The sequence below is a fragment of the Mirounga leonina genome, unplaced genomic scaffold (assembly GCF_011800145.1).
Source record: "Mirounga leonina isolate KUSES-001 unplaced genomic scaffold, KU_Mleo_1.0 Mir_173, whole genome shotgun sequence".
Taxonomy (NCBI): Eukaryota; Metazoa; Chordata; class Mammalia; order Carnivora; family Phocidae; genus Mirounga; species Mirounga leonina.
Genome location: NW_023270447.1, coordinates 8,420,914 through 8,434,481, shown reverse-complemented (window position 1 = coordinate 8,434,481; position 13,568 = coordinate 8,420,914). Strand labels below are relative to the sequence as shown.

General features: G+C 33.5%; 1 protein-coding gene across 1 annotated transcript in view; it reads right to left on the bottom strand.

The window, feature by feature from the left end:
- Nucleotides 1-13,568, bottom strand: part of COL11A1 (collagen type XI alpha 1 chain) — a 203,325-nt gene that overhangs the window by 73,400 nt on the left and 116,357 nt on the right. The window contains exons 31-36 of the mRNA XM_035020280.1: nt 12,481-12,534; nt 12,303-12,347; nt 12,102-12,155; nt 11,927-11,971; nt 8,174-8,227; nt 2,069-2,122 (exon numbers count right to left, since the gene is read on the bottom strand). Of these exons, the coding sequence (XP_034876171.1) occupies nt 2,069-2,122; nt 8,174-8,227; nt 11,927-11,971; nt 12,102-12,155; nt 12,303-12,347; nt 12,481-12,534 (306 nt within the window). The remainder of the gene's footprint in view (nt 1-2,068; nt 2,123-8,173; nt 8,228-11,926; nt 11,972-12,101; nt 12,156-12,302; nt 12,348-12,480; nt 12,535-13,568) is intronic.

The window sequence follows — 13,568 nt, the reverse complement described above, 5'->3', positions numbered from 1 at the left end:
AATGTTAACTCCTACTTTGATAATCTGTTGGAGACTAAGTTAATTTTAGGATGACTGTAGGATTTGGCAGGTGTGTTCCCGAGACAAATTTGGGTTGTTTCAGTATAACAGAAATTATTTCGAATTATTGCCAGTGGCCTTAAAAAGCTTTGAATTGTAAAACATCAGAATGAAACTTCAATTCAAGGCTTTCTCACTGGGGACAAATCTCAAATACAACAAAAGAATTCCTCCGTGAAAATAAGGTGACACACATAGAGCAACATGGCTGCTCTAGATTCTGACTCTTTCTTGTACAAGGCAATCCTTTGAATCCCGGTCAGCACAGAACAAGGAGAGAAAAAAAGGTTCCTGACTCTGGGATGATTCACTCTTGCTCTTAAAAGTGGATTTGAAATCAGGAATACAGTTTTCCAGAAATAATTCTAGACTGTCTATGAGAAACTACTAGAGGAGAATATCCATCTTAGAATCACTTAGTTAATATGCTGTTTTAATATGCTTTGTTTAAATTGAAATGTTATATATAATAATATAGTTCCTCTGGTAGAAGTAGAAGGTCTTGATTAAATTGGAGACAAAAGGGATTTTACAGTGCCTATTCTCTAGGTATCCTTTTTCCAAAAGACAGTTTGAAAATATTCCAGAGTTACTCCCACAAAGCTACGCAATGACTTAGTTAAAAATGATTGACTGCAAGATTTGGAGAGTAGGTTTGCAAATCTGAGTATGGATTCTCTGTTAAAGAGCTTATTTTATGCTCCTCATGCAGATATAATTCCCGGGAGGAAACCCAAACAATTTTACTCTTTGGTCTCACTAAATCATATTTGATTCTGCTTTTGAAATCCAAGACTTTGAAGTTTACAATCTGACTAAAATGAAGAAGTTGTTACCCTAAGCATCGTTGCTTGGTGAGCAAAACAGGAATTGAGCTGCTGCTGATAGATTGTTTATCGTATACGCAAAAAAATCACCCTGTTTTCAGATTTGTTGCTGTGTGTGTGCACTACAGAGCAACTCCAAAGATGTCTTCATGCTGGCTGCATGCCCTAAAATGACTTTGAACCACACCGTCAAAGCTAGTCTGTGTTGTGATTTCCTTAAGAAATCTGGATAAAATTAATCAACGGTGAGATCCAAGAATTGAGTCCAAGGAAAGGTGCTAAGCTATGATAACTTCTGATTAGACTAACATCTCCCTGGAAAAGCCAGACACATGGTTTGGTAACAGTGGCAGAATAAGTAAATAAGCCCGCCGGGATTTTTAAACCATACTTCGGGTGCCAGTTTCCCCCTTGCCAAATCATTGTTATTCACATAAATTGTTCAATTTATTTAATGTTATAGTCCTCATAATTTTAAAATAAAATTCAGTTACATTTTTCATTTACATTTTCCTACTTGAGGCGAGAGGATGCATTTGACATTGTTTCAACCCAGTTATAGACTTATGGTTCCAACATCAGGAAATATTTCATCCCTTTGTTCTGGATAGGAGAATGTATTCAATGCATGGCTTAGTATAATGTGTTTCCTTTAGAGCGTGGACATGTGATAGGGTTGGAGGGAATATATCTTTAAACAAATACTTCTTGAAAAGGGTCAATGTTGACAACCTTGTAGAAGTGTCGAAAAGATAATGGGGTCTTCTCCATCATCCCTAAAGCGCCATTCTTGACAATAAGGATGGTCAAATCAAGTAACACCACATATCCTCAAGTATATTCATTTGTGGTGGGATACAAATTTGGGTCTATTTATGTAATTTATATATATATATATATTTTAATATATATGAGTATGGATTCTCCGTTAAAGAGTTTCTTTTATGCTCCTCATGCAGATGTAATTCCCGGAGGAAACCCAAACAATTTTACTCTTTGGTCTCACTAAATCATATTTGATATATATATCAAATATATATATTTTAATAAAAGTTCCAGTGAAATTAGTTTCTCCATTGTCTGTAACCGAATAAAGGAGCTATTAATAATAAAGTAACTTTCTGTGAAATGATGAGGTACTAGAGATGGAAAATTTCAATCAAAAGAGTGGGGTCACTTACAGTCTCTCCACGTTGTCCAGGGTGTCCTGGTAGGCCATCCTTCCCAGGTGGACCCTGAAATCACAAATTTTAAATACCACATGTCATAAATATTTCTTGAAATTTTTTATACTTTAAATATAATCTATTGGACAATTTTCTCATAATATTTTCATTAGGTATCATATTTTGATGTCATGTTGATTTTATATACAGTAGTATGTGTATATATCTCTCTAGGATAATTCTATCTATAATTGTGACCAAGAGAAAATTCTATTACTCCATTATGAACATTTTACATCTAAATGATTTCATTAGCATCTATTTTTTAAAAACCTATTCATACAGATCTGTATTTTTAATTTTACAAGAAGGTTTAGTTCTTCGGTACTTGACAAATGAGTATTTTCCCCCCTTTTCGGTGTTCTGTTCCTAACTCAATTTCCTGTGCAGCAAGATTTGGATAGCAGAAAGATAGTATCCTCTAGTGGTGGTCTGAGCTTCTAACGGATAAGAACTTATAAACAAGGGCACTTTGTCTCTCAATTGCTTCAAGTAAAGGAAACAAGGTAAGGCACTATGCTCAATTTTCAAAGTCATCAGGGCCAAATTTTCCCAGTCGGTTTTCTTAAATACCCTCTTGGACACATAATGTTTGTTAAGCACTGGACAGCAACTCTGCTATGTTATCACTTTCTCTAGAGGATGCTGTCTGTGTCATGACTGAAGAAATAAATGAAGCAATTAACCTAAGTACTTAAAGTAAACAACTCTGTGCAGTTCCTGTGTTTTAGATACTTAGTAGAAATGGATTGCTTCTTTAGTCTGCATTATGAATTATTCACCCTACTCAGAAACCATTAAGTATTAGGGTCAGATTTTAAAACAGGTTTAAATAGGTATAGGCCGAAATATTCTCACCCTCCAGATAAATGAAGAGAAATGATTATTTTAATAATATTTTTAATGATAACAGATATACCTCTCACACTATGTTAATCATTTAACTAAGTCTATTTATCTTAAAAATACATTATTTACAAAAATCTATTTTCAAATATCAATTATTTTTATACTGAGTTAGAAGAAAAGGCTTTGTTTCAAAAGATTATTTTCACTGACAGCTTTGTTCTTCTGGAGTAAGACTTTTTTTTTTTTTAATTTTTTTTTAAAGATTTTATTTATTTGACAGAGAGAGCACAAGCAGAAGGAGAGAGAGGGAGAAGCAGGCTCCCTGCTGAGCAAGGAGCCTGATGTGGGACTCGATCCCAGGACCCTGGGATCATGTGGAGTAAGACTTTTTTGACATTGGCTCCAACAGCTCAGGAGAAAGGCTTTCTGACAGTGTCCAGTCCCAGCTCTGCTCCCTGATCTCATCTCATCCCTGGCTGCCATGTGAATTAACCGCTCTAATTAATGATGGTTCTTATGACACTTCACAAGATTATTGCTTGCTCAGTGATTTGCTCATGGTTCCCAGGATCACCTCAGTGATTCTAGAGTCATCCCCGGAAAAGACCAAAACTGGAATGTTTTTAACCAAGGCCCCAAACATTTCTTCTTTCATAACCATCTATTACATATTTTTATGTATTAGGCATCAGGTGTACAGTAATATAAGAGTTAGCTCTGCCCTCAGTTTAAAGGTGAAGCACAGAAATAAGTAGTTAATTGATAGTAGATTCCATGTAAGTTCAGTAATTCAAAATAGTAAATAAAAACAAATTCTTTAGTTTGTTAGTATTTTGATACATATAGGAATAAATGTACTGTCAACTGGGGGCAGGAGTAGAAGTTTTAACTAAAAACACAGAGAGTGGCAGCTAAAGGATAGTAAATATGAGGTTTTTTTTCCCCACCATACTAAAACGCCTCTCAAATGAAGTGTTTTGCCATCAGCATAAACCATTTGCATGTTTTCTAACAAATCTGTAAATATATATTTCAATATCTCATTATATTTGCTGATTTGAGAAGCATAGATTACACTTTGATTGCAAAATATAATAACCCTTTAAAATGGTGGTCCTAGATCAAAATGACATCACCTTGGTATGAATGCAACATGATTTTTAAAGACTTTCCTACATATTGTGAGGGAACAGTGTTAATAGACTACATAAAGAATTCATATCATCATCATTTTTCTTGATTTAAGTATATATTTCAAATATTAAGTGATTAATTCTAAATAATTATAATGGTCCCACCCTACCATCCAATAAGATAAAGCAGAATAATTACCAAATAATTTCACAGCATTAATTTTAAAATAATTGTATTGGTCAAAATAGACTGCCCCTTTGATGTTGTTGAAAGACAGTGGCAACAAATTTACTGAAATTAGAGTGTGCAAGGCGATCTGTGAAAAGACATTTACAAATAGACGTTAAGGAAATTTTTTCACTTCCCATTGGAACTGAATTTTTATTTTTCCTCTTCTATAAACAGAATGTATCTCATAAGACTTGAGTTACAAATCTTCATCACCTCAAGTTAAAATTCTTCTTACATGAGGTAACTATATCCTGACATTGGCAAGAGATTAACAGACTCTAAACATGAACATTCCAAGCACTCAATACATAATCCATTTGTGTATGTGTATCTGTGTGAATTTACATATAAACACACACACACAAACACACACATATACACATTTTCTGATTACAATGAAGATAAGCCAATTAATTTGTAGGAAAATGAGCTTGGCTCTATCCCTCCACCTGAATTTCTTCTTTCCATATGAAAGAGATGAAGGCATTTCCGTCCTAAATGTTATAAAACTGTATACCGGAGAAATAATAGGTACTTTTATTTCATGTTCTAATGTTTCACTTGTGACAGTAACAGAGTATAAAAATCATTTTGTTTAGCAGTGAAAGCAGTGTTCCTTAACAGTGTCATGTCTCTCCAACTAGACTGCATGCTTCTCAAGTGTAAGCATTTATTATACTTCTAATACTTCTTAGGGACAAAATGCATGCATGATTAATGGCTAAAAACTTGTTGAAAGATACATGGAGAATGGATTGAAAAAGTCTGAGTAAAAATGGGTCAAATGGTTTTCTTTGACAATAAAATTACATTGCATGAAGGAAACAATTCTTAGCAATATGTACAATATGTACAAATACAGATGGTATGATAATGTGGAAGTTATACATATCACTGCTTTTTATGTTGCTAAACAATGATCTACGCACATGGCTTCAAAATACTTATGAAAAACGTCTTATGTATACAATCATTTTTGGAACTGTGTTTTCACTTCTCTACATGTGAAAACTTTGCAAGACAGATATTACATTTGGAAAGAAACTGAGATAGTGGGTAAACAACATTATATGCAGATAGTATCGATGCCATCCTATATTTCTCCCCCCTTTTTTTTATTCTTATGTTAATCCCCATATGCCATCCTATATTTAATACTAGTTTTTTGCATTAAGCTTTTTAAAATACTATAATACAGATAACAGTCCTTTTTTTCATATGTTTGCAGTAATAAAGCAAAACGGTTAGTGTTGAAATAATATTTTCAACAGTGTCTAAAAATTGTCAAAAGAGATTGCTTCAACATTTAATACATACTGTCAGTATTTCATGATAAATAATTCATTTTTTAAAGATGTGAGCTAAAGTCACATTTGAAAGTTATCAGTGAAATTGAGAGTTATCCAATTCAATAACAATCGGATACACATATGCATTATAAATTATTTATAAATTATTTTCAACATGTTTAAAAGTATAACATAATCAGGGGCGCCTGGGTGGCTCAGTTGGTTGAGCGACTGCCTTCGGCTCAGGTCATGATCCTGGAGTCCCGGGATCGAGTCCCGCATCGGGCTCCCTGCTCGGCAGGGAGTCTGCTTCTCCCTCTGACCCTCCTCCCTCTCATGCTCTCTGTCTCTCATTCTCTCGGTCTCAAATAAATAAATAAAATCTTTAAAAAAAAATAAAAGTATAACATAATCAGATGCAACATTTATTTAAATTTTAACGTCTTAGTGCAGAATTTTCTGATTTGTTTCTTTAAGCAAGATTGTTATTGAGCTGTATTTGGCTAACTATAATTATTTGAAAATAGAGAATTGGGATATACAATTTTTGAAATACTGGCGTATATAAAAAGTTCCATAAAACTGCCTCATACAAGGTGAATGTTGTGGTTTTGTCAAAAAGATTCAGTTCAAAAATCAGTTTAGAATATTCAGTTGAAAAATGTATATCATGAGCCTCCAAATGTAAATATCCAGAATGTGAGTAAAACTACTAGTAATGATTTAGTTATCTGTATTATTACAGTGAAAAATCATTTGGTTCTCAAATTATTGACTGAAAATTTTAACTATACTTAGCTTCCTGCTGAGTAGATCATATTCAAACTATGTTGGTCTTATTTTCAGCCAAAACATTTTTCAGCTTTGTTACTTAAAGTCTGGCCCATGGAGCAGGAGCATGGCATCACCTGGACCCCTGTCAGTAATGTCAAGACTCAAGACTCAAGACTCACCCCAGACCTACTAAATCAAATCTACATTTTTAACAAGGTATCAACACAATTTGTATGCACATTAAAGTTTGCATAGCATTTTCTAGTGTAGACCAGAAGAATGGCTCACAAACTTTAGCATGCATCAGAACTATCTGGAAAATTTGCTAAACAGAGACTGGGCCCCTCTCTTGGAGCTCTGATTAGCTGAGTGAGGTGGCATGTCTAACAAATCCTCAGTGGTGCTACGATGCTCTGATCCGTGGACCACACTTTGAGAGCAACTTCCTTAGACACATGGGTGCTATGGCCTGAAACTTTGTGTTGAAATTCATGTTGAAATCCTAAATCATATGTTGACACCCTAACCCTCAGAGGCGATGTTATTAGCCACTTGGGCCTTTGGGAGGTGCTTAAGTCATGAAGGTGGAAGCTTCATGAATGAGATCAATGACATAAATGAGGCTCCATTGCTCTGACATTGGCAAGAGATTAACAGACTCTAAACATGAACATTCCAAGCACTCAATACATAATCCATTTGTGTATGTGTATCTGTGAATTTACACAAAGGGGTATGTGTGAATTTACATATAAACACACACACATACACATTTTCTGATTACAATGAAGATGAGCCAATTAATTTGTAGGAAAATGAGCTTGGCTCTATCCCTCCACCTGAATTTCTTCCCTAACCCCTTCTGCCACATGAGGATACATTAAGAAGTCTGTTACCTGAAAGGGGGCCCTCACCTGACCATGCTGGCTCCCTGATCTAGGACTTCCAGCATCCAGAGCTGTGAGAAATATATTTTTGTTGTTTATAAGCAATCTGGTCTCTGTGTGTGTTTTTTTGTTTGGTTGGTTTTGGGTTTTTTTTTTGTTTTCAGAGCCAGAATGGACTAAAACAGTGGGTAAGTTGATTCTAGTTCTCATTAATAAACTGAGTAGGTCGCTAAGAAAAGAAGTAGAAAACAACTGAGCACTGAGCATGTCCTATGTTCCCATGAATATTTAAGTATGAGAATAAAGGATTTCAATTAACTTTGTGAAGATAATTGAATACCTGAGCAAATTTTATAAAAGGGGTATAATTCAGGAAGGGTTAGCATTACATTGTTTAAAAGAATGCATTATAGAGACAAAAGTATTAAATACAAATAAACAAATTATAATGAGATGTAAGTAATGTCAGAATGCTAGAAAATGTTTAGGAAGTGATGTTTTGAAGGACACATTGGGTGATGGAAGACTAAAGAGAAATACTAATAAAAAATATTTAAGAATCAGTAACAGTTAATTCCATCAATAATATTCATTGCAGAAGAGGAGTATTTGAGAGAATAACACCCATGCATGTTGTTTCCGTCTTTGATATACTTTGAAAAGATATTTACTAAGATATATTTGAATTACATCAGAAACACTCAATAAACTGAAACTGGATTAATTGAACAAATTGAAAAATGTACATTCTTTGACACTATGAATTGCAATTTTGTTTTTATTAGAATTTTCATCAATATTTGTATCTAAAAATTATTTAAAATATAAACTATGACTCTCAAAAGTTTGAAAACATTGTCCAATGGAGAAAGATAAAGAAAACCTATGGCACTTACAGGAGGGCCTTTCGGTCCAGGGAATCCAACTGGACCCTGAGGTCCTTGAGGGCCCTGAAAAGAAAAAGCAGTGGAAAAATTTGAGAATATGCCTTGAAAGATACATCTTTGTACTTTACTGTTTATTTTTACAGATGAACCAAAACACAGCATACAGCTTCTTCACCGTAATGACAGAACTGAGGCAATGCAACAGGATAATCTATGCTAATCTAAAAGCTAAATGCATGATTTTTCGCATTATTCAGTACTCAAAACCACACATCACAACAACGGTCTTAAATAAAGAACACTAAGTATTTAGAATTCATATTAAAAGTGAACAGAACATAGATGTATCAAGAAGTTCCACAGATGCTAGACTTTTAACGTTAGTTGGAAACACCGCCCAAAAGAGAGTATTTCAATTCCATAGCCCTCTCCCTAAAAGTTATTTTTTAAAATTGACTCTATAAATGTTCTGGCTCCAGTCAAACAAAACTAAAAGAAAAAAACAAGTGGCTAATTCAGAAAGACCTTTAACTATATTTAAAATTTATTTTTGAAGATGTCAGTACCTCATTTTACTTACATATAAACTTCTTGGTAGACAAGATGAAAACACTTCATTGTATAATCATTCTCATTAACATTCAATCCAAATATACATTTATAATATTGTTCTTAACTTGATGCTTAATTAACTACATTATTCAACACTCATATTTACATATCTTTAAAATGCAGAAAGTAGACCTTACTATAGTGACAGCAAAATAATTGATAAAGATAATCCTTTATGTTCCCAGAACATAATTACATTTCTAAAAGTAATATATATAAAATGGAAGAAAATATAAATAAGATTTCTTAAGTAACTCAACTAGAATGAGATTTATTTATATTTAAATAAAAAATAAAGTTTACTAAAATTAGTCTTTAATAGAATTTATTCTTTTCAATTTATCAGGTTAGCCTTTCCAAGGGAAATGTCATTATCATTTTTAAGCCAACGCTAGTTCAGAAATCATCACAAATTATTGCTATTACCAACATCTCATCTTAAAATCAAAAAGAAACTTCAAAGTTAGATATGTCATTAAATAAGCAGATATCACAGTGCGATTACCCAAAACGCTGGGCAACTTTCAGGACTCACAAATTTTGGTACTCTTATTAAAGTATGAAACTCTCATTCTTCAGTATCCGTCATAATAACTTAAGAATATTATAAACAAAGTTTTATTTTAAATACAAAACTTTAAAAGCAATAGTTTTTAGGTTATGTAGCAAGCTCAATTTTTCTAATTTCTTAAAATGTCCTTTCTTTGCTTTCTATATTTTGGCTCCTTTTCAAATAAAATTTGATTTTGAATTTAAATTTCTTTAAAGAAAAAAATTTCAAACATCACTTCTCTAGAGAAAATAAAGAAAAAGTGGGTCTTTATAAAATTCCATAAAAAGTGTTTATATGTTCTGTCTGTATTAATCAAAATAGTTTCCAGGTGAAGTGGAAAATACATACTCAGTGTAAAGATAGTGTTGGAACCCAATCAGGGTTTGCCAGATAATACCTAGTGTCAGTGAAATTTGAATTTTAGATAAATAAGGAATAATTTTAATATGTCCTAAATATTGCAAGGGACATGCCTACACCACAAACTCTTGTTCATGTAAAAATTCTAATTTAGTTGAGTGTCTTAGTTCTTTTCTTTGTTTTTATTTTGTTTTGTTTTGCTTTTGCAAAATCTGGTGATCTTAGAACCAACTAAAAGCTATGAACTAAGTCTTTAATAACAGACATCCATGATCTGCAAACCGTGAGTATGAGGAATTATATTAAGTTGCAGAATATCCTACTGAGTATATACATATATACTCATTATATATACGTGTGTGTGTGTGTGTGTGTGTGTATATATATATATATATAATATCTTAAGGCATGTATATAATATGTACATATATTACTATGTATACTTATAAACAAATATATTGTTAAAGAAGTCATAGGCGAAAATAGGTATTTCCATTTCTAGCCCAATGGTACTACAAAACTCTCTCCCTAAACTTCCCAAGTCATATATTATGAAGAAAATATTTTGATGATATTATTTCTGTCATTCATCAACTATGCCTAAGACATAACTAAATAGTTTATGATAGGTAAGATCCTTTGCAGAAAATTAGAATATATGAAGGACTTAAAAGGTTTCATCAACTACACAGAACACAGGAAATATGTTCTGTATATTTAAAATGTATGAATGCTATTTGAAAATGGTTACCAGCATACTTTAATTTTTTTTTTAAGATTTTATTTATTTATTTGACAGAGAGACACAGCGAGAGAGGGAACACAAGCAGGGGGAGTGGGAGAGGGAGAAGCAGGCTTCCCGCCGAGCAGGGAGCCCGATGTGGGACTCGATCCCAGGACCCTGGGATCATGACCTGAGCCGAAGGCAGACGCTTAACGACTGAGCCATCCAGGCGCCCCTTATTTTTTTTATAATAATCTTTACTTTGATCCTCGAAATATACTTTTCTTACCTCAAAGTATTTTTACAATTACAGGTAATCATGCTGTTGGGCCACTGTGTTATGTTCCAAAATTGTAAATACATGATATTTTGGAATGCATAAGCAAAATATGAGCACAAAATAATTTGTACTTTAAAGACAAAACTCCTGGTTTTGCTATAATTTGTGAAATGGTTCTACTCCATTTAATGGTTTAGCCATTTTAACTAAACTACATTTTCTTATTAAGATGACTTTGACCATAACATTTTTCAAATGTATATATTATTTATGAACTCAAAATGTACAGAATGGACTCAATTTGGGAATAGTTCGCCAACAGTGAGAAACATTTAGTAGATGTTTAATTCAATTAAATATGAACCAAAGCCTTGAAACAACCATAATTAAATGTTTATTCTTGTGTCTTATCTACTGACACTTCTGTCACAAATAGAAATGCCCCCCCCCAAAAATTACTTATTCTCAGTTTTCTTTGTATAAACATCACAAGGTGTTTCTGTTTTCTTTTTGTGGAACACCTATTATAAATTTCAAACAATAATATACAAAAAATATATTACTATGACTGCATAATCCTGAACGTTGCTATACAACATTAAGAAGTGAATCTAATTTCTTTAACAGTAATACAAAATTAATTCTTAAAATTCTTTCTAGAAGATAGCTTTCAAAAACTCTGGCTACAAAAATGCTGTATTTTGCCAGAAGAAAACAAATAAAGGGCATGCTTACTCATGTATATTTAGCTTTATTTTATATCAATTGAAAATCAATTTACTAAATAGTTTTTCTATTTACTGGACTAGATGTTTTATCTTGATTTGAATGTGAATCGATTATGACTTAATGGCTACTGGGAGCTTGCATTTTACCAACATAATGCTGCTTCCAGCGCCATGGACAAAATGAGTATCAATAGGGAAAGCAAGGGGAGTGAAGGAGAAGGCGCAGGTGTTATACAGATATTTAAAAAAAAAATTGTTTTGGCTTGAGTTTAAGAGTGACATCATAGGGCAATTATGCACAATATTACTCTCATTTCTATAACAAAATTAGTAGTACATAACTGATTCTGCTTTTCTTAAAAAAAAGTCAATGAAAAATATAGGAATTTTTAAACTCTGACTAGATTTTGCAAATCACTGCAGACACATGTACCTTTTCCCAGAAATATAAACACTTGCAAAATATTAATATTTATTTTATATTATGTTACTGTGTAATACTTACTCTTTCACCAGGAGGGCCTGGAGGGCCATCACCACCTGAAGTGCCCTAACAACAACAACGAAAGAAAGAAAGAAAAGAAAAAAAAAATCAGTTTTGATTCCTTCTCCTAGCTTTTGTCCTCTGGAAGAGGAACTGAGAGCAAACCCAAATGGAACGGAACGAGTACTCATAATACCTTCGGGCCGGGTTTCCCAGTGGGGCCTCTCGCGCCTCTCGAACCTCGAGGACCCTGCACAGGAGAGCAAAGGATGAAAACTGATCCTGTGCCAAGCATATCCAAAAGCATAGGATCAGTTTTATTTCTGAAGACAATTATCTTGGAAAATTAAATCCAGACTAAAAAATGAGAATCATGATTTTAAATCGAGGCACCCACCGTTGGACCACGCTGACCCCGAGGGCCTGGTTTGCCAGCGACACCCTGCCAAAGACAGTTCAAATAGTTTCAGTATGCAGCAAATTACAGTCCACTGTGAGTGGAGTGCTGAGAGATAGGTACTCATGCGAGAACATTTATATTCCATAGTCCAGGGCAATACACTTATATATCATACCCGTGCACCTTTCTCTCCATTGGCGCCTGGAAACCCAGGAAATCCAGTGGAACCCTACAAAAATAAAAATAAGAAACAATGAGCGTGGTAACTAACATTTTTAGCCATAGGCTGTAAGTCTTTGGAATAAATAGTCTCACAAGCTGGTAATACTTAAATCAGAAATAGAATTTTAAGATACCATACAACCTCTATGCATCTATTTGAAAATGAACTTACAGGGACATCTGAAATCCTGGAAGCATTGAAAGCATGAATTGATAGAATAGATTTTAGTTTTTAACTTTAAAATAATTAAATATTATCATTTGTCACATTAGAAAATAGCAAAAGGACATTTTATATGCAATAATTTTGACTTACAACTCTACATTCATGAGCATGAATAATTAAATGTTAAAATAGGCATTTTATAAAACAGTTTTCCTGAATTAACATTATTACATTTGTATACTTACCACTTTTTAGTTTATTTTTATACCTTTAGAACTAAATAAAATCATAAAGACTAAAAATCTTCCTCCTTTCCTGTTTGATGTTTGAATGTGGTTAGATCTAGCTGAGAGTCTAAGTCAGAAAGTCCAGCATTAAAATCCTGTTTTTGAAATTCCAAAGACATAAACCCAAGACTTACATTTATCATACATTTACCTAAGTAAGTTGGGTACATTACTTATCCTCTTTGAGCATAGTCTTTTCTCCTACAAAATGAGGGCACTTACGCACATCTTATAGGCACTTTGAATTTGTGGGAGGTTAGGATAAAGGAAGGCAGGGTATAAAAATGATAATAATAGGGCGCCTGGGTGGCTCAGTCGGTTAAGCGACTGCCTTCGGCTCAGGTCATGATCCTGGAGTCCTGGGATCGAGTCCCGCATCGGGCTCCCTGCTCGGCGGGGAGCCTGCTTCTCCCTCTGACCCTCCTCCCTCTCGTGCTCTCTGTCTCTCATTCTCTCTCTCAAATAAATAAATAAAATCTTAAAAAAAAAAAAGATGTAACTGTGGATAAAATGACATGATGTTTCACTGTGCTTATTACATCTCTAAATAACCAGTATTTATTGTTATCTATTATTATCATTTTTTTT